Raw genomic sequence first — 20298 nt, forward strand, 5'->3', positions numbered from 1 at the left:
TCTCAGTTGTAAACAGAAATGACACAAGGTTACATGCAGCAACTTGGAACTTGTCTGTTGATAAAGAACCCCCACATTTAATATCCACTACCCCTCTAAGGGTAAGGGACAAGACTTCCCTGTGCTGTAAATACGTGCTGCATATTTTAAGGCATTCCAGATATTTAACTGTTGTGTTATGGATAAAATCTGCTTTCCATTGTCTCCTTGCCAGGACAGAAGGGACTTCAAAGCACGGCAGCAAAATTCGGCATTCATCAGAGCCCACTGACAAGATTTCATCCCAGCCATTAACCTCTCAGCACTTGGAGCCAGGCTCACAATGGGAAAGGAACCCAGAGACTCAACTAATCCCATTCTAAAGAATGCTTGACTTTTGCCTACTGATGGAAGAAACCAGGGGGTGGGAGGGAAGAAGGGGGAAACTGAAAGGGAGAAGAAGAGAGAAAAGCCACTGTACTTCAAGCTTGGAATTGAAAAAGCCTATTAATCAGGCTGTTGGAAAAAACATAGCCACCAAACATTTGCACTATTTATGCAGAAACAATTAGTTAGTGCTCATTAGGCAGCATTCACGCTATTTATCCCATACCCCCCTCTCCCTCCGTGCCACCATTTCACAAACCAAAAAGCTTCTTAAAATTATCAGTGCATTAAAAGCCTGCTCCCCCCTTATTCTGGGCAAGTCAGCATGAATAATGTGTCTTGCTCAAAACCACAACTTCCAAAACACCCTCCCTCCCCAGTCCTATTGTGTTTAGCATCACTTGTTTAATTAGTTGGGGAGGGGTGGGGGGGGGAAAGCAAGGAGGGATAGGAAGCATTTACCTGCACTCTCCTGGAATTGTGCAAGAACCATGCTTTGGGCTACATCCCTGACGACAAATAGCTGTTAAAACAACAAAAAAGAAGAGTATCAGCATGCTGCCCGCTTCCGGCACCTTCCCACTCGTGGGAATGTTCTAATCTCTAGGCAGCACTGTAATCCTGCTGAATCCAGGGTTTTAATGAGTCTCCTATCAAATCTACCGGAAGGAAAACCAAGGTAGGTGTCTCCCTGGGATAGGAACTCTATCAGCCTTTCCTTTCTGTAGGAAATCTGTTCCTCTGACTTTGCAGAAGAATCGTTCCTAGTGCTGTTCAAAGAGCTGTTTTTATGTGGAAGAAACCAACTTGCCTTGGAGAGCTCAGGTCACTTGGAGTCTACAGGTTTCTTTTCTCTGTCTTTTGCAGGTAATCTGGGCCACTCTCCCTGGATTTACACCTAAGTCAAAGCAGCTTTTAACTACTCTGGATTTAGTTTTGGCTGTATCTCTGAACAAACAGGATATCAAGATGAGCAACAACTCAAATTGCAGGTAAACTCAGTCATTAAGACAGGCTGATAGTCTGTTCCCTAAGTCCTCCTTTCTCCTTCCCCAATTACCTAGGTAGCAGCCATTCCCTAATAAACATGTTGAACACGATCTCAGGTGGAACAAACAAGCCTGGGACTTTTCAAACACCAAAGCTCTACACTTGCCAGGTCAGCTTTAAAACAAGTCTCTCCTTCCTGCTTGTCTTGAAGTTCTGCACCAAAGGGGAAATCCTTTTTGAAGTCAGCAGCAGAACTCCCATTGAAGTCAGTGGGCTGGGTTTTCTTCCCAAGGGCAAAGATGCGGATAATCAAAGAAAGAACACATCTGCTAAGTGCCCAGTGCTCTCTCCGAGACTTTGACACAAGGCAGAAACTACTCTTCTCCTGCCCCCAGTGCTCCGTGTACAGAGCTGGTCACTGTCCCACCAGCCCTTAGCCCCCTGTCTGCACAGCCTGACGAATACAGCCTGGATCCGATGCCCTCGAGTCCCTCCCAGCCCCACTGGTCTGCAGCTGAGCGTTTGTCACAAACCTTTGTTGCACTCTGGTCCCGTCCAGCCTTCCAAGCAGGTCTTGTTGCCGTTCTGGTCACAGGTGTGGTGGGTGAAGAAGTCGTCTCTGGGCCGGCAGAACTTGTTGCAGCCGAAGCCGTAGTAATGTTCTGCGCACGTCACACGGATTTGGTACTCGAAGTGGGCGACTCCCGCGTTGTGCTTCAGAGTCTGCCACTGCCGGCTGGGATTGATCATGCCAGAGTGGGAAGCCTTCTCAATAATGCGGTCGGGGTCTGCCAGGCACAAGAGATGTCAGAGTTCAGACTTGGTTTAGGTCTCGTCATTAACTCCCACATCACAGCTCTCCAGCTTCACAGGCGAGACTCTCAGAGACAGCCAGCTGGTTTTATTAATTTTCTGTTTTAGACAGGCAGATAAGGCTGCCCTGGAGCTACAAACCATTAACTGAAACACACATGCAGCATTATCAAACTGAACAAAGCTTGAAATCAAAAGGGACTGTTCAGTTACTGCCAATCACTTACCCCTTTTGCAGGGTAAGGGCATCCACTAAGAATTCATACAATTCATGACTAAAGAAAATTCAGCTCCAACAGACTGGTACAAAATGTGTTTTCCCCTGCTTCTCCATTAACGGCACTAGTTTTGTTTTCAGTTGGAGCATTTACAAAAACAATGTACTACAATAGCCTAAAAAGCCATGTCTACAGACTGAACATAGGCACTGCAAAAGGTTTGCAGCCTTTTCCTTATGTGCAAACACTAAATTGAAAACTACCAACTCGAGCATTGGACGACACCGGCAAGCTCACCAAATTTTGGCTGAGAAATGCCATGCAAGTCCTTTCTTCAGACAGCAGCTGAGAGTACAAAGTCAAGACAACCAGAGCTCAAAGCAGAAGACTCAAACTACTGCATATACGTGCTATAGAGCCCCTTCCTCTCTACAGAGCATTTCAAAGTTTAGGTTTGCACTTGACATCTAGTTCTAGCAAAAGTCTTCTGGCTTTCAGAGCCCTACAACTGTCTGAATTATGGCTTGAAATAATAATATTTCACATTTGCTTGGAACATTGTATATATCTGTGGTATTTCACTTTGTAGCCCAGGTCTTGTGACTTAAACGATCTGACACTGCCTTACGACCTGCTGCTACCCAGCACTTGACTGCTGAGCGAAAGTTTATCGTAAAACAGCCAAAATATCCTCACAGACTGAGTTCAAAACCAACAGTGAGTACATGGGAGCAGAATCCAGGACAGGAGAGTCTGAGGTGGAAGGGCAGTTTGCCAATGATGTGTTAGCAGCGTGTGAAGTACTGGCACCTCTGAGTGTTAAGAATTAGAATGTACTGATGTGCTGCTTGTTCTTCCAACAACTACAAAAGAACCTTCTGGGATTTTACATAAGGCAGAGCTGAAAGACTAATGAAGTTGCTATTAAAGCCGTAAAATGACACACGGGCAGTTTTTAATCTAAGATACTTTTAAATGTATTGCTAGGGAGCTTTGATTTGCAGCTTTCCAAAAACAACTTCCCAACAGGCTTCTCAAGCCTCAGATACCCATTACAGATCCACCACTAGGTCCCTGCCTGCCTGTCTGCAGTTTGGAATGAAGTCAAAGCTCTTGCTGCACAAACACACAACAGTGTCAATACTCAGACACTGTGGGCATTTACCCATTTTGGGGGGTATTTGTGACTTGAGACTACAGCACTCATTATATGTTTACAGTGTGAAATTAAGGGCAACAACTTCTTATTCACCTTCTGGTATTTCTGGTTCTATAATATTTTCCATTTAAATCAGTTTTTATTATTCATTGGCACTAAGCCCCCAACTCCACAACTATGTTTCAGACTTTCAAATGCATGCAGGCCTTTATTAATTTAAATCCTGTTCACAGGTAATGTGGATGCCTAAGGACCTATCCATACTGGTACATCCAGAGCAATATCATGTTCTGTGCCGTGCAGGTGTAAGGCTCTCAGATCTCATCAGCAAGATTATTGACTAATTCTAAGAGGTACTTAAGCAGATGCATATCTGCTCGTCTTGAATGGGGCTAGTCTGGCAATTATAGTTCCACTCCTGTGTGCTGGGGATGGCCCTGCTGCACTTGGCAGGATTACACTCCATCCACAGCACAGCTGGAAAGCCAAGGCACTTCCCCAAACACCGAGTGTGCATAAAGACATCCTGCTCCTTGTGAGGAAAACAACTTTATCCTCTCCTGTAAGCGGCAGAAGAAAAGGAGAATGATACTCAGTTTGATTTTGCAAACCAGCCCCCGACCTCCACCCCCACACTCATTCTTGCTTTTCCAGTCTTTTCCTGTTCCCCCTTGGGAACATACCACCAACAACTATTTCAGTCCTTGGCACCAGAGAGGGAATTGCCTTGAAAAAGTGATCTTTCCTTCTGCCTCTGCTCTTTCCTTCTTCTCCTATCTGCCAGCTCACTAGGAAGCTTGTCCTTGCTGTACGTCTATGACCTCTCACTCCAGCCATCAGCTCTTTGGAGACCTTAACCACAGACTGAACTCAAATGGAAACACTCTTCTTTTAAGTCCCCTGGACTCCATCTTTTTTGCAGGTGCTCAAATGAAACCCAGCTGCAATTTCCCTCCGGATCATGGGTAAAATGTCTTCCATTGGATATGCATTTTAAAGCTACCCCCATCCACCTGAATTCAAGTGTAGTCTCACAGGTTTAAGCTCCCTTTCCATTAGCCATCACCCACAGTTTTCACAATGAAGCGCTGGCATGTTCCTTCTTGTACAAAAACTCCTCCACCCTGCCTATTCCCACCTGTCAGTGTGCACTTACACAAGGGTGCTGACCCAGACTCCAGGGGAGGCATTGCAACAACCCTGCCATTCTTAGCCCGCACCAACCACGGGTTCAGTTTTATAGGAAGCAATCCCAGCACAGCAGAATGGTTAAGTAAATAAAAAGCAGCAGTCAGCCAGGCTTGAGACAAAGGGATCCTCTGAACTCCACTGCCTTCATCTGACTCAGAACGCCGTGCTTTGATAGAAAGGTTAGAGGAAGCATTAACCCATTTGAAACTGATGAAGTGGAAGAGAGAGGCTTTCCGTACATCTCGGGCTTCCGCTCCACACTTCACTGTCAGAGACTCTGTTGGCTTTATTCACTTCTTGTGGCTACACTTCAAAGCTATAAATCTCTCTTTTTATTCAGTGGGCAACTGTATCAAAGGTTTTAGACACAAGGAAATGAGCTATTTTGACTGCCCACCTTTGCCTTTCAGTGCTCCAATGTCTGGAAATTATAACTATGCAGCATCAGGAAGCAAAAACAACAACAGAAGAAGGCCAGACTTCTCTGAGCAGTTTGGGTGGCCAAGGAGAGCAGAGATATTTTTTGAAAGTCTTTGTTTCAGACAACTTCCAGCCACGGCTTGGTTTACATTGTGCTGAAGTCTCTTATGCCTGCCTGGAATTCACATGCAACTGATACCAGTAATTTACAATAGCTCTTTGACATAGTTTGAGATGCAGTGTCAGCCCATTAGCTGTCTGTATGAAGCAACAGTAGCAAGATGGCAGCCAGACAAGAACCAGAGTAAGAAAACCATTTGAGTTGAATCTTGGCTCCAACAAAGCACGATTCTCATCAACTTCAACAGGGCCATAATTTAACTGCAAGCCACTCTTGGAAGTGAGACAAGAGGGAGTATGTGGTAAAGCGAACGTAGGAGGAGTGGAATGTAGAGGGGAGAAGGAAGCATCCACTCGAGGATCTTCTAACAACTGCATTGATCAGAGGATGCTTTCAGAGCTATTGAAAAGTCACACAAGGTCTACTAAACCCACTTTTGTTGTTGAGAGCTCTCACAGGGTCTTTATAATTCAGTGCCAATTAGGGCAAAAGAAAATCCTGGACATCAAAAAACCCCACTCTTCACATTAGATGATGGCAATTGTTTAGTTCCAATCGTTTTCTTAACTAGTTCTCCAAGCCTTACTCTGCAGCTCTGGGAAAGCTGACTGAGTCAAGCCATGCAGCACACAAAGGAAAAGTTGTGCAGTGCAGGAACTGAAGTGACCTACAGATGGATAAGTGACAGCAAAGCTGAAGCAGGAATGCAGATCAGGAACATATGCAAGAACATGTCTGCACTTGGTCAAATGCACTGCTGAGAAATGAGGCAAGTTCGTCTGAAGACAATTGTGCTTCCAGAACATGAAAGCAAAGAAAGGGTTCATTGTGTAGCTTTGGAAATGCAGTTGTTTCATGAAAAAAGATGAGCTCTAATAATAGTAAAAGTGGCAGAGACCCAGTCTGAAAAAACTCTCAGATCCCACTATAAACAGGACTTTCATTTTGAATTCAGGCATCTTCCATTTTTAATAGAAATACATTTTAATACTGCTGCTGCAGCATCTACTTTTTTCTCCTCCCTGTAACACTCTCTATCCAAGCAATCTCCCAGCCACTGCTCTGTGACTGGGGTAGAGTCTGAAATCACAGGTACTGCAACGGTGCCAAATGAGGCTGGTTGTGGCTATCCCTGACAGGCCACATGATTCATCTCAAGTGACAACTGCTTTTCTGGAACGAAGAATTAATAGGACATCCCATGCATATTTTAAAAAAATATAAGGAGCAGATCTGCACAGAGAAGTTCCCAAGCTATGCACTCTCAGCAATTAAAACATAAAAGCACAGTACTGTGCACACTTGTGCAAGGCCTTTCTTCATTCCTGCCTGGCATTCCAAAGCACACTTCGAGAGGCTGCCATAAGATTTCTCTAAGATGGACCACAGTGCTGCTGCTTCCTTGCTGAAGGAAAAGGCCTGTTGTGTCAACAAAAGCTTTATGAGTTCAGATTCACACTCTCGCCTGTGGCTTTTACCACACACACTGTTAAGGCCCTAGGTTGAAACAGAGCTGATTTTGCCCACCTCCTTCGGTAACAGTAGGCAAAAAGCAGAACAGCTCATGTGCCAAGAGACCCTGAAAGGCTTCCTCTAGCCACAGGAAAAGCTTAGCAGAATGCTTCTGAAACCAACCAGAGACATTCCAGGAGCAAGATCCCCACCCCTGACTTTCAGCCAGCTCTACCAGGTGGTGTCTGGTAAATATTTTTTCAGCCCCTCCGTATAAACCCCCAGACATCCAACTTCCAAGGAAGAGCTTGTAGTAACCCCTATTTCTCATCTACAGTCATTAGATGGATATTAATGTCAAGTCTTGTGCAGATTTTAAGGGTTTTTTTTCTTTTTTTAAGGCAGTACATTCAGTTTTGAGAAGTATTTCGTTTATAGAGAGGTCGTTAGGGGAATAAGACTTAGGCTTTTGAATATTACTCCTAATTAAAAAGAACAAAACAAGACCAAAAATCCCAACAAAGAAACCTGAAGAAATCCCTTGGCTTTTACCCTCCCAAAGGAGAAAGAAGGCATTAACAGCATCTATTTTTAGGCATCAGACTGTTGGTGCCTAGGTGAGCAAGCTCCTCACCCTCTGCAGGCAATGTGAGTGAGACAGGCTGCAGCAGAGCCTGCAGGAACTGCTCCAAATTGTTTTGGGGAGAGCTTTTCCCTCTCCTCTTGCGCTAACTCACAGCAAGCTGGTGAGGCTCCCAGAGGCCTTTCAGTGCCTGGGACACAGAGGTGTCAGAACTAAATAAGCCAGAGGAAGGAATACTTACTCGTGGAGTTATCATTGTAATCCCACGCCTCCACAAGCAACGTGTAGGATCGCTGCAAAAGAGAAATAAGAGTTAGTTTCAAAGCCACACGTGATTAAGGAAAAAAACCTGACAACAATTTTAATTAAAATTTCTGGTCTCTGTCCCAAAGCAGATAATTGAAAACAGAAATAGGTAAAAGATTATGCTTGAGACAAACACGATCTTCTTGAAACCCCGTAAGCTACCTTATCCAGTCTGACTTAGAAGACCTTTCACCTTGGATAGCTCATCTTTGTCATCATTAAAGCATCTTATGTACTTAACCAGGAAGTACAGCCTTTGACACTGCACTCCAGCCGAAATAAAGCATGTGGGACAACTGCACATGGGAGACAGAAAGCGCCAGGATAGCACAGCGGCATCAAAAAACCCCAAACCAAACCCCCACTCTCAAAAAACTGCTTCAAAAGAATTTTAGTTACAGAAAAATAGTCTTGATGTCCCTTCCCCCAGCCATCCTGAAAGCAAGAAGTGTTGCTAAGATTACTGTGCCCTGCCTTGACAGCGCAATCTCCAGGGACTTTGCTTTTCAGCACCCCCTTTGAAAGCTTTGTCTGCATGAGGGCCATCGCAGCTCCCACAAGTATCAGGTAACAGAGGGAAGAACTGATGGATATGGGAAGGGGGTGGGGTGAGAGAGAAGCATTGTAAAACAAAGGCTAAGATCAGCCTCTTTGGAAGAGCAGGGAAAGGGAAGCCGCGCTATCCACCCCTGTCACTTTTACAGATGCTCGGAGCTGCCAATGAGCTCTGTAGCACTCCAGCAATAATAATCATAAGCATAAACTGACTGAAGTGACTCCATGGGCTGGAAAGACGCCAGCTATTACATCTAAGCCACCTTTATCTTCAATCCTAACTTGAGAACAAGAGCCATTAAAACATCTCCTCCTCCAGCTCTACCCCGAGATATTATTATCCAGGCTGTATCTTTCAAAGTTGCCATTTAGCCAGCCATATCCAAACTTACACAATGATTAAAAATCAAAACAAAACGCCTCCTCTCCAGAAGGGAAAAAACCCCCAACCTGAGGAAAAATCAGCAAAAAATACGACTTGCAAAGTAAAAAATATAACTACAGATAAGGCAATAAATGTAACATCTTTCCAGAGAGCAGAACAACAATAGTACAAATCAAAATTCTGTGCAGAGTTTTGATTCTTTGCCATAGCAACTGTGCATCGCAAGGTTTATTTCTCCCTGTGTCCATGTTCAGTCACAGGCTGCTCATTTGTGGCCTGCAGTACTTCTCACCCTCTCTGTAGCAGACCAAAACACAGTTCTGAGAGCGAGCTGCTACAAGGTGCATGGGGTAAGGCAGACCTCAGATTTCTGAAGAGGAGAGGAAACAAAAAAGGAGGGGGAAAAAAAAAGAGAACAGGAGTTGGAGCAGACTGCTTTCTCACGACTGGACACAGCATGAGCCTCTGAATGAAAACCCAGTTTGTGATGGACACCGGCTTGCTGTATAGCCTAAATATGTTTCATATTCAAGGCAGACCAGGATTCCATTCCGTTCACTGATAACTGTGGGAAAATGTTTCCAAAAGTAAGCAAAGCCGGGCAAGCCAAGACATGCACCCAAACTTCTGTGCAGAGGCTCCATTGGCCTGAACCATTTTTTGGTAATATTTCATGAAAAGCTATATGTTACTTGTTTCTACTCTAGACCAAGTCTGACAACTTGAAGGAAACTCTGAAACTCAAATAAACCAAAATGCAACTCGATCATCTAACACTGCCTAGAACAGATTTAAGAAGTCCTTGCACAAGTCAGTGGTGAAAAAAAAAGAAAGAACCAAAACAAACAAACAAAACCAGAATAGAACTCCCAAGCCATATTACAGATGCAGATTGCACTATCTTGGGTGCTTCCTGAGTGGTTTAATTACCAACATTAAGCAGCACAAGCTCAACATGTTACTGCAAGCTTGACAAAAAATATTATGATATAGAGAATGAATTATGGCAACTAGCACTACTTCCAATAAAGTTAAGGATGTTTTCCTTTCAGCCTTGCATAATTGTTTTGGAAGATATTTTGTCTAAACTCATAGCAACAGTTCCCTGCTGGTTCTCAGGACTGTTTACCAACACACCTAGCCCTTAAGGAAAGGAAAGGCTGAATCCTAGCTGTGAGTGCTACTGTTGCTAGATACTTGTGTGACCACTTTCCACTACCACACAGGAGTTTGTTGAAAAGAGAGGAGATGCTTCAGCTGAACTGGATGGAAACAAAACACAGAGGGAACAGACGTACCCCAGCAATTCCCTTGCTTCTAACTGTCCCCTCTCATGTCATCTGAATATTTTACATGAAGAGTGCCTGTCCTGAAAAGGGAGGATTCAAAGAACGGCATTTGATCACTTGGCTCTGTCCCTCTCAGTATGGGGAAAAGACCAAAAAAGCCCAAGACTTTGTGTCCAAAATGGGACATTTTTAAACAAAAGCTATACAGACACCCAGAGCCTCACACCAGTAGCAAACCCCCTTCACGCACCCAACTATCACATACCTCCAGCTAATTCCCTCAGCTCCCCCAAAAAAGCAGTTCTGTGCAAAGCTGCACTGTTGAGATTTTTTAGAAGTGCATATCATCCCCACTCTATAGATCAAGGATTCAGATATCTCAGGAATGACTGCTTACAGTGGGGAGGTTTAAGTTTTCCCATGCCCATAGATGACCTCTGCCCATCTTTGAATAAATATATATATCCAGACACAAGAATTCCACATCGTGCACCTTACTCCATCAAAGCGATGTCCTAGGCAACAAGGCAGCAGTGAACTTTCCCGAGTCACACCCAATTAGCCACTGTAAACCTGAGCTTGACCAGAAGGCAGGGATCCTGGCTTGAGAGGAAAGGCAGCTTGAAAGGAACAGCAAGTCCTTAAACTTTGCAGATCAGCCCAGAGGATTAAAAGGCAGCATGGCCAAATTTAAGCAAAACTTCTGTGAGTTAAGCTAGGAGGGGATGGAAATGGCCAAGCTCACACTCCAAGAAACAAAGCAAGCATCAGTGTGCAAGAACTGTTTTCCTCAGTGACAAGACACTGTGTCTTGATCCACTGATAGTACAGCTCAAGAGACTGTGAAGACCCAAAACCCATCAGAAATTGTCCCTTTTTAGGCTCTAAAGGGGCAATGCAACCTCCTTTCTGGTTATTTAAATGAATCCTGGCAGCTGCAGGTAAACAGGGGTTTTAAGCTCTCTGCTTCATTACCTTCTTCCCTCCCTTCATCCAGACATCCACCCAGAAGAGGTGCTTTTGTACTTTGCCTTCTAAAGGCACTCTGCAAGTCAGTGGGCCAGAGCAAGATTAAAACATCCGGCTCCTTGGCTGAAGCACTGCCTCCGTTTTCAAAGGGCTCGCAACTCGTCAGACTCCTTTCCCTCCTATCCCTGTGGTTAAAGCATGCAAGAGCTTTGCTGAGCATGTGAAACCATGACTAGACAAATGCAGTGGGAAGTTTTGCATCCAGTGCGCTGCGCCTGCTCCTCCTCTGCCAAACAAGGAGAGCAGGTTAATCCCAGCAGCCTTCTCGTCACGCTCTGCACTGCTGTGAGGACCAGCTTGAGAACGGTGCTCGCATACGCCCTGTCTGCAGCCAGGGAGGACCGTGAGGACACCGGCACAGCAGCCCACAGCTCCTTGCCAAGGGGTCCAGATGTGAGAGATGGAAGGGAAACTGAGGCATGTTTCAGCGTGCCCAAGGGCCAGGGAGGAGGGCATCTCTGAGCAAGGTTAAAGCAAGCCACAAACCCACCTCCTCTGAACATCGCCAGGACTGTCACTTGGGTGCCCTGCCACCCCACGATGACACTGCACAGATGCACCACAACACTGCACCATGGTCGGTCAACTTTGACAGCTGAGTATCCTTCAAAGGAGTTAAAGGCAACTGGTTCCTCACCCAGAGGACATGTGAGCGTACTCCGGAAAAGGAGGAACACCACCTAACCCTCTTAACCTTTCGTGAAATGGAACATCATCAGGAAGCTCTTCTTCAGACAGCCTACGTAAGGACAAGGCAACACCCTACAAAGCTGTTATTCCCTCAACCCCGTGTATATAAACACAGCCCAGGCCGTGGCACTCTCACGCCTCAAAGCCCATGGCCAAAAGCTCGCCTGAACCCCGAGCAGGCAGCCCAGCCAAGAGCCTCATCGGAACATGCCCACACGAAAACACAGCACGCTGCTCCTTTAGGCTTCATTCTGAGGAGTTCCTTTGTTGCTCTAAGTGCCAGTAAACTCTGCACTGCCACAGAGAGGAGACGTGAAAACAATTTAACCACGTTAGCAGCTTCCAGGAGAGACATATCCCCCATTCTGCCTTGGCACAGGGAAGGCAGCAGCTGAAGTCAAGACCTTCGCCGCACTACAACGGCCACCCTCCTGCCAAATGACGAAGGACACAAAAGTGCCGCTATCCAAACTATGCATACGCTTAAGCATCCAGTAAACCAGGCTGATCTCTGATCTGGCAAGCCTGCTGGAATAATGAGTATCCTGTGAATACATAATGTGCTGAAGTTGCCATTGTGTGAAGTAAGTCCATGGTTTGTCTGGGAGCCGAGCAATGCTGAGTCTACTGCTGCTTCCTGTTGCTTGTCCTGTATTAGCATTATTTTTGGATAGGCCCCATTATGTTCTGTAATCCTCACTGCAGTCAGTATGGCCACACTATTGTTCTTGGTTAATATTAGCAGTCAATACCTCTGTCTGGGTGGCCGGACTACAATGTATTCCAATCATAAAACTAGCATGCATTAACGGGACAATGTACTGGGCACAGGGGGGAGACTTGGGGTCTTCCCTCCTCCCCTTCTTTAAAAAAAAAAAAAAGTAAAAAAAGTTTAAAAAAAGTATAGTAGCTTTTTTTCCCCCCTCTCTTTTTAAACTAATGATTTCAAGTGATCTCAGCTACCAGGGTGCTTCATACAACAGCAGCATTTTAATCAGCACCTTATCTAGTTACGGAGTTATTTTCTCACGGAGCCCCACTTGTCAAAGAGCAGCAGATAGGCCAAAATGTCAATGGTTGCTTTCAACCTTCCCCAACAAGCAGATTACCTGCCCTTATCAGTCCCCCTACCTGTTTAAAGCATCCCACTGATAATTAAATGCACCAGTTACAAAAGGGTGGCAAGGTTAATAGACAGAATACCTAGTAGCCAGCCAAGCAAAACAGTCAGGTTCACATGGAGCAAGCCTGAACAAGAAGCCTTTCTAGTTATTTACCTAAGTGCCTAAGAACTGGGTTGAGCTGGTAAAGGACTCTGGATGTTTGACTATTTACAAACCACTTTAACCACTTCTATCCACTTTTCTGCAGTTTCTTCTGAACACTACAAGAATAATGAGTGTAATTTACGCTGCAGAATAGTGACCACAGAACCATGAGCTCCACAGACTAACAAGAAATGAATGCAACAGCTTCTACTTTTGACATCTTTCCCTGGGTTAACACACAGGGGTTACCAGTTAAATTAATAGAACTGAATCAATTAACATATAAAACTTCTGCTCATCAAAAGAAATTCAGAGGCAAGCTTAGCTCCAGTTTTCAAAACCAATCCTGTCATTGGTGTTATCTACAGAACTACTTCTCCTTATCTACAGAGAAGTACTTTTAAGAACTGTAGCTTAAGGCTTTTGCTTTTCAGAGCACCACAACTCCATTAGGAGTGAAGTTGGAATAAACAGCTCAGACCCAAGTTCACCAGCTTCAGAACCAGTTGACTTCTCCAGCCTCTAGCCCACCGGGAAGCAATGTTTTCTTGAGTGAAATACAACTTTAAGCATAAAGCATCAATTTTATGCAACTCATTTACAGCCATGCTGACTTCCAGCTGCATAAACAAGCTGACAGTGCTGGATGTGCGTAGCCTGAGAAAGTTTAGGAATAAGCTTCACTGCCAGGCCAAATCCAGCTGCCACTGAAGTTAAACTGGAGCAGGCCTTTATCTTAACAAGAACAAAAATTCCAGGAGCAGGCAAGATGAGGATTTATTTTTAGATATATTATGTTAATACAGTCAAATGGATATACCATGAAGATGAAGCTCTGAACCAGCTAGAACATTAAAAAACTCTTTAAACATGTAAGAAGTCCAAAACCTCTGAATGGCTGCATCACTTCTCTCCAGTCCTGGGAAAAAACCAGCCTTGTGATGCTAATTATGCTTCAGATGTCACTTAAAACTCACAGCTCTGTTTTGAATAGTAATCCTAGGCAAAACATTACACTTTGAGTGCTAAGATTTATTCTTATATTATTAACTCAACAATAAATGACAGAGTATGGATTTGATTAACATGCCTTTTGTTATTAGAAAATTTCTTCTGATCTGCCCATGCTCCAAGATGACTTATCATGCATTGTTCAAGAAAAGCTTGAATAATATCTAGAATTTGCTTCTATAAGTTTTCAACAAGTTAACTGGAAGGAGAGAAGAAACAAAATCAAAAGCCAAATTTTAGTCTGGTGACTGTGACATACTGTGCTTAAAAAAAAGGAAGAGAATGTAGTGATATTTTTTCTCAGATTCAAAAGGTTGTTACTTGACTATCAGCTGCAGATTAGTATTTTGGATGCCTCTTGTGTCAAGAGAGAGGCAAAAAGTTCACAAAGCTTAAAAAACACTAAAGCTCTTACTTTGTCTCTCTAGCCACAGAAAACAATGCCTACCCAGAAAACATATTTTACATCTTCAGGAATCAGGACCACTAAGATTTGTCATGAAAAAGGGGCTAGGATGATTATTTTTTTTTTTTAGGTTGACTATTTTTAAGTTTGAAATAAGATGTTCAAAACTCTTTTTAATTGTATTTTATGCCAAACTCACTGAGATGCTGGAGGGTTATTTTCCACCTCAGTAGTTTCCTGGTGTGTTGGTGCAATTGGCCCCAATATTAAATAATTACAAGGAGCATAATTTCGGGATAAACAAGCTGTTTGAAATTGGAGCTATGCATACCAAAGGAATTGCCAAGTTTGACCTTCTTACTCAGTCTCGCCAAACCCCCAAAAGATCTTTCTTTACATAAAAGCAAAGTTTGGTGTTAAGTTTTGCTTAGTTAATTGATGCTCAGCTCCCTCAAGGTGCAGCACAAATCACACTTGGGGTTCTTTAAGAAAGGCCAGAGGTTTGATTCATGTGAGAGAAGAGCATGTGTCTGCCTTGGAACAAAACTTGTTCAGACAGACTTTGACAAGTGGAACATGGAGATGCTTTTGTTCCATACTTTTTTATATGGCTTCATAAAGCCAAGCTTGCCTGTCAAGAAAGTCAGTGAAGTTTCAAAATGAATGTAAGAAGCAAGCCTAGGTGCATTTTAAATTTTTTTTATCATCATCACTATTGTTTCAAGGCACTGAAGAATTACCAGCTAGTGCAGGGGCAGCTTTCTGATCCACTCCAGTTCCTTTATGCTGGTTTGCTGCTCTGTTTCCTAGCAACTTACTCAAACCTCCCATCACTTAATTTATGGCCCACCGTCTCCACACCCATTACTCACAGGGTACCTATCAAAACTGACAAGAGCAAGGCCCGTAAGTTATTAATAAGACTCTGACACTTCAAATCTACATTACAACTGCAAGGTCCCTCTAACAATACTTTTAAAGCACCCCATTCTCTCTCCTTCCTCTCCCGCATGATGAATAAAGGCCTCTAATGCAATACAACTATTTTTCACAAATGGCATAAGGGGGCAGCTTGACATGGGAAGAGGCTTTTTCTTTTTAATTTCTTTTTTTTTAAGTAGTCAAGGCAACAAGACTTCTGAATGTTACTGACTCAAGCTGGAACATCCAAGAGAAGCCTCCCTCAGAGAGTAGAACACAGTTCAGAGAAGGGCATGAATTTTGAAGTGCAATATGATGAACATTTTTGTCTAGCTCTTATTACCTCTACTATAATTTCAGCTGAATGTACTCCAAGATACCTCTCATGATCACCCACACGAGTAAATGCAATGCTAATCTCAGGCTCTTACTGAAGTCAACAGCATTCAGCCACCTAAAGAGTTTTTTAAGTTCTGAAAGTTCAGCATCAGATTAGAGCTGACTAAATTAAGTTTACTACTTTATCCGTAGAGCTTTGAAAATGCCTGAAATGATTTGTGTACACAATTTTAGTACAAATAAGAGCTTTGCCACATTAGATATTCTTTTGTTCAAATGCCATTTGTAAGTCACAATGGCTAGCATAAAAGCTGTGTCCTGTGGAAGCTAAAGCTGGGAAGCAGGCTTGATAATTGCACACAGATTATCATCAGAGTCTCAAAAAGTGCATTTCTGCCTGGGAAAATGCAAGAGATTATTCCAAAATTCCAGGCTTATTAACTCAGTGTCTCAAAGTGTTGAGTTTTACCCATTTCAAAGGCTGCACTGGAGTTTTGCTGCTGCTGCTCCAGGATTCCAGTGCTGAATGAGATTCAGCAGGACAATAGAAGCATTTCTTTTACTGAGATGCAGGCAAGCTTAAGAGACTTCTCCCAGGGTCCCCAGCCCCCCCAAACCCACTCTCTACACACAGACTTCCCAACCCTATGAAAAGAGAGGCTGTTAGAAGGAACATGTTTTGATTTCACACTATTTTTATATGCATACATATAGATTCAAGGCACTCAAATTACTGAGACCTAGTTTTAAAAAAAATCCTTGATGTACCTGACTTCTCCGACAAAAGTCAAAATCTGCAACACAAGCACTACAGCCATTGGCAGAGCTTCAAATACCTCAGATTTTTACAAAGCCCTTTATCCCTTTGATGGCATATTTGATAACAGTTTTATCTCATTTTCTTGTTAGGCGAAAAAAAAAAAGAGAGAGAAAGAAAAGAGAAAGAAATAAAGGACAGACTTGTACTTCCCAACAGAGAATACTTTTGTTAACTCTGCTATTGTACTTAGTAATACTATCTCCTTAAAAACGGAGACTTAATTTCTCCCTTGTGCCTCTCCAGCCCTCGATATTCCCGGAGTCCCAGCTGACGGAGCAGGCAGGTAGGAGGCAGCACAGGACACTTGAAGAACTCATGGCTGCCTGCAGCACTTGGCGGCGGGACTACAAAGTGGGTGTCTACACCACAAGTGCAGCAGGAATGCTTTTGGGGCGGGCTTTCCTCCCCCCAGAAGAAGCCCAGGCCCTCCCAGCAACCAGGCCTTATCTGCCTATGAAGGGCCAAGCTTTGGAGAGTCTAGGCATGCTTCCACCTCGCCAGCAGCGATAGTGGCAGAGGATAGGAAATGAGATTCACCTCTCCCCTGCGTGCACATTCAGGGCCCTCCTCCCCTCCCAAAAATGACCTTAGGCATCTAGGTTAGGATGACTGGATTTACAAAACTGCTGAGCATCAACATACCCCAAGGCACTTGGTAGGAAATTGTCTGCTCAGCGCCTTTGGAGAAGGGGTGGGGGTACAGTTTTGTTTCCTAGGTGATCTCAAAATACAAGTTTTAGGAGCAGAAATTTGGGAGCTTTGAGCCTTCGTACCACAGCATCCTGGAGAGGCACCTCAAAAGCCAGATCAGTCACCCCCAGCTTTTGCTCGCCTGCATGCAGCATTGCCGAGCACAAAAACCGTGCACCTCCTGCCATCTGAGGCCATGGCACTCTTCCATGTCCACAGATCCTGTGGCCCTGGAGCCTGCCTCTGTGGGTCTGTCCTGAGGGATGGCCATTTTGGAAAGACAGTCTTCACTTTCTGTGCAGGGAGCTGAGGGCTCCTCTGCAGAGCTGACCATCAAAGCTTCAACCCTCCCGAGCAGCCCAGAAGAAACAAGAAGCAGTGATGTCTGAGTATATTTTCCACAGCCAACAACAAAGCAGGATCACTGATGAAGGAAGGGGTCACTCCATCTCTCTGCTCTGCAGGGCTGACCAGTATCTACTAGAGTGGACAACGCTGGGAAAGCGCCTGGCAAAAAGCCCCACCTCCCTGAGCCACCGAGTTTTGCACACAACTAGAGGGAAACCAGAATCTCTGGACGGCAGAGGAAGGTAGCCAGGAAAAGGTGCACTGTAGGGAGGAGAGAGTGAAGTGCATCAAAAGCTAAAATCAGGCTTTTCTCAGTCTTTAGCTTCTGGAGTCCACAAGCACCTCCAAACACAGCCAGCTTCCCAGGGAAGCTGGCAACTGCTTCACCAAGAGCAGCAACAGCAGCTCCCATCCACACCGAGCAGCGCAGTGAGATTTCCCCTTGGGAGAAGCAGGAAGCCTTCCCAAACACGCTCCAGGGAAGAAGGCCAGCTATGACACACACTTTTCACACGGGATCCCTCTGCAGCCCCTAACCCACTGCTCTTCTGGCTTAAGCCCAAAACTTCGCTGGTTAAGAAAAAAAAAGGAAAAAAAATGAACTTCTGACCTTCTAAGTCTCAAGAGACTTATTCATGCTGTAAAGTGCAGAGATACTGGGTTTGCTTCCCTGACCCATTTAGATCCCCCTCACTGCACATCTAAGTTTCAAATTTAACAGGCTGTGCATTGTGAGCCCCAGGGAACAAAAACAAAAACACCACTACATTTTACTCATTTCTGTGCTGCGGATTCCCGACGCTCTTGCCAAGATGCCTGCTCCCTCCCAAATCCCGATCCCTCTTCCCCTGGCACCAGAGGTTGGAGTTCAGCTCACTAAGGACATCTCAAGCACCATCCAACACACCCAGAGCCAGAGCAGCTCGAGCAACTCACCGGCCAGGCGAAGCTGAAAGGGATAACGATCCGGTTCTTTTCATTATTCCGGCTGTACTTTAAATTGAAGGTATTTCCTCCGATGACAGGAGTGGATTTGGATCCGAAGCTGCAAGGACCGCCAGCAGTGACCCGCGATTGATACTCCTTCAAGCAAACTTTAAAATAGGTGTCACACTCGTCTCTGGTGCATTTTTTATCTCCTGGGTTTCGGGTGCCATCGCAGCAATTTCCATTTTGCAGTTCACCATTCACATTTTGCATGGATAAGATCTCCAACTCGAACTGTCCCGACGCTAAAGTCACCTGTTAATCCCAAAAAAAACCCGAAGGAAAAAAACAAAACAAAACAAAGAAACAGAAATAAAAAAAAAGAGAAAGAAACAAGAGACAGTTACCTAACTTTTTTCCCCAAACACAGTCCACAACTCTGAAGACAGGTAAAAAGTAATTTTAAGTGTGCTTTCAAGAAGCACATGCATAACATCACAAATAAAGCCAACCACTCCAAGCTTTTCCCTATCAGACATCCATGAGAAGGGCTCATAAATCAGCCCAACTAAATAACGCCATTAGTACCAAAAAACAACCTTAAGTGCCAGCTCCGAAAAAACAGCGTGAGGAAGGCTTCCAAATGGTCAGGAAATAAACCTAAACCAAACCAAGAGCGCACAGGCGAGGGGCAAACCCAGCGAAACGATGCAGCTAATAACGCGCTGCCTGGAAAGGCACCCAGCCACCCCTCTGCCTCCTCCGGGGTGCAGCTGAGCCGCGGAAGGCTGGAGCTGCCCAGCTGAGACTCAGACCCCGCTCATTAATCACCAACAGCACTGCTGCTGCTAAGTTTATTTAAAAAAAAAAGTATTAAAAAAAATAACAACAGGGGAAAAAAGTGATTTCAGGGGGAAAATAAAAGCGGTTTGCAGTAACCGCATTTCTTGGTCCCGGGAATTAAGCCTTGCTGCAAGGAGCACTCCCGCGTTTGCCATGTCCAGAGAGAAGTTACGGGCGGCAGCTCCGCTCCGGCCCGAGGAGCCGTGCAGAAGCGCCCGTCCGGGATCTTCCAGACCCATGTCCCGCAAGCTCTACCGAGGAGCGCCAGCCCGGCCGGAGCGGCCGCGTCCCCCGCGCCGTGCCCAGGTACGTACCTCGGCCCGCAGCGCCAGGAGCAGGGTGAGGATGGAGCACGCCGCCGCGGCTGCCCGCCGGGGCGCACGCATGCCGCCGCCGCCGCCGCCGCGCTGCCCGCCCGCCCGCCTGCAGGGCCGCCGCCGCCGCTCGCTCCGGGTCGGGACGGGACGGGGAGGGCCAGGAGGGAGGAGGAGGAGGAGGAGAAGAAGGAGGAGAAGAAGGAGGAGGAGGAGGAGGAGGAGGAGGAGGAGGCGCCGCCGCTGCTGCCGCTGCTGTTGCCGCCGCCGCCGCCGCCCCGCTCTAATATACCGCGGCGCACCCGCGCCGGACAACGCCGCTTTTCAAGCGCTTTCAATAGCGCCCCGCTCTTCAATGCAAAGCAGCTCGGCCTCCTTTTATCCGCCTTATTCTCTCGCCTCCCCTCTTTTCTTTCCCTTTTCTTTTCTCTCTCTCCTTTTTTTTTTTTCTTTTTGTTTTATTATGGCGATTATTATCCCAGTCCTTTTATTTCTTGCGGCGGAGCCCCTGGCCCCCCCGAGACGCACACACGCACACACACTCACTCACTCACACACACGCACATGCAGCACACGCACCGCCCCGCAGCCGCCCGCCCGTCTGGGAGCGCCGCCGCCGCTCCGCTTCATCTAGCCCAGGGCGGCAGGCGCATGCGCCCATCCATATGCATGAGGGGGACAGCGGGAGGAGGGCGCGGAGGAGGGGAATGGCACGGGCCGGGGAAGGCAGGTACCGGCGGGAGGAGGCGGCGGCGGCGGGCATGGAGTGAGCTGCGGGTCGGCGGCTCCTCCGCCTGAGGGAGGCGGCGCGCCCCGGCCGCCCCGAGGGTCTGTGCCTCGATCC

The 20298-nt window shown here is 45.7% G+C and overlaps 1 protein-coding gene and 1 long non-coding RNA gene across 2 annotated transcripts in view; one reads left to right on the forward strand and one right to left on the reverse strand.

The window, feature by feature from the left end:
* The window catches only part of JAG1 (jagged canonical Notch ligand 1), a 35527-nt gene extending 15486 nt beyond the window's left edge, over positions 1-20041 (reverse strand). The window contains exons 1-5 of the mRNA XM_063391517.1: positions 19455-20041; positions 18307-18612; positions 7555-7606; positions 1890-2144; positions 829-889 (exon numbers count right to left, since the gene is read on the reverse strand). Of these exons, the coding sequence (XP_063247587.1) occupies positions 829-889; positions 1890-2144; positions 7555-7606; positions 18307-18612; positions 19455-19526 (746 nt within the window). The 5' untranslated portion in view covers positions 19527-20041. The remainder of the gene's footprint in view (positions 1-828; positions 890-1889; positions 2145-7554; positions 7607-18306; positions 18613-19454) is intronic.
* Positions 896-7537, forward strand: LOC134547490 (uncharacterized). The gene is made up of 3 exons (XR_010079479.1): positions 896-1045; positions 1234-1358; positions 5148-7537. It is a non-coding gene; the product is annotated as an uncharacterized LOC134547490 (long non-coding RNA).
* Positions 20042-20298: the final 257 nt, after the last annotated feature.

Source organism: Prinia subflava, chromosome 2 (genome assembly GCF_021018805.1).
Source record: "Prinia subflava isolate CZ2003 ecotype Zambia chromosome 2, Cam_Psub_1.2, whole genome shotgun sequence".
Taxonomy (NCBI): Eukaryota; Metazoa; Chordata; class Aves; order Passeriformes; family Cisticolidae; genus Prinia; species Prinia subflava.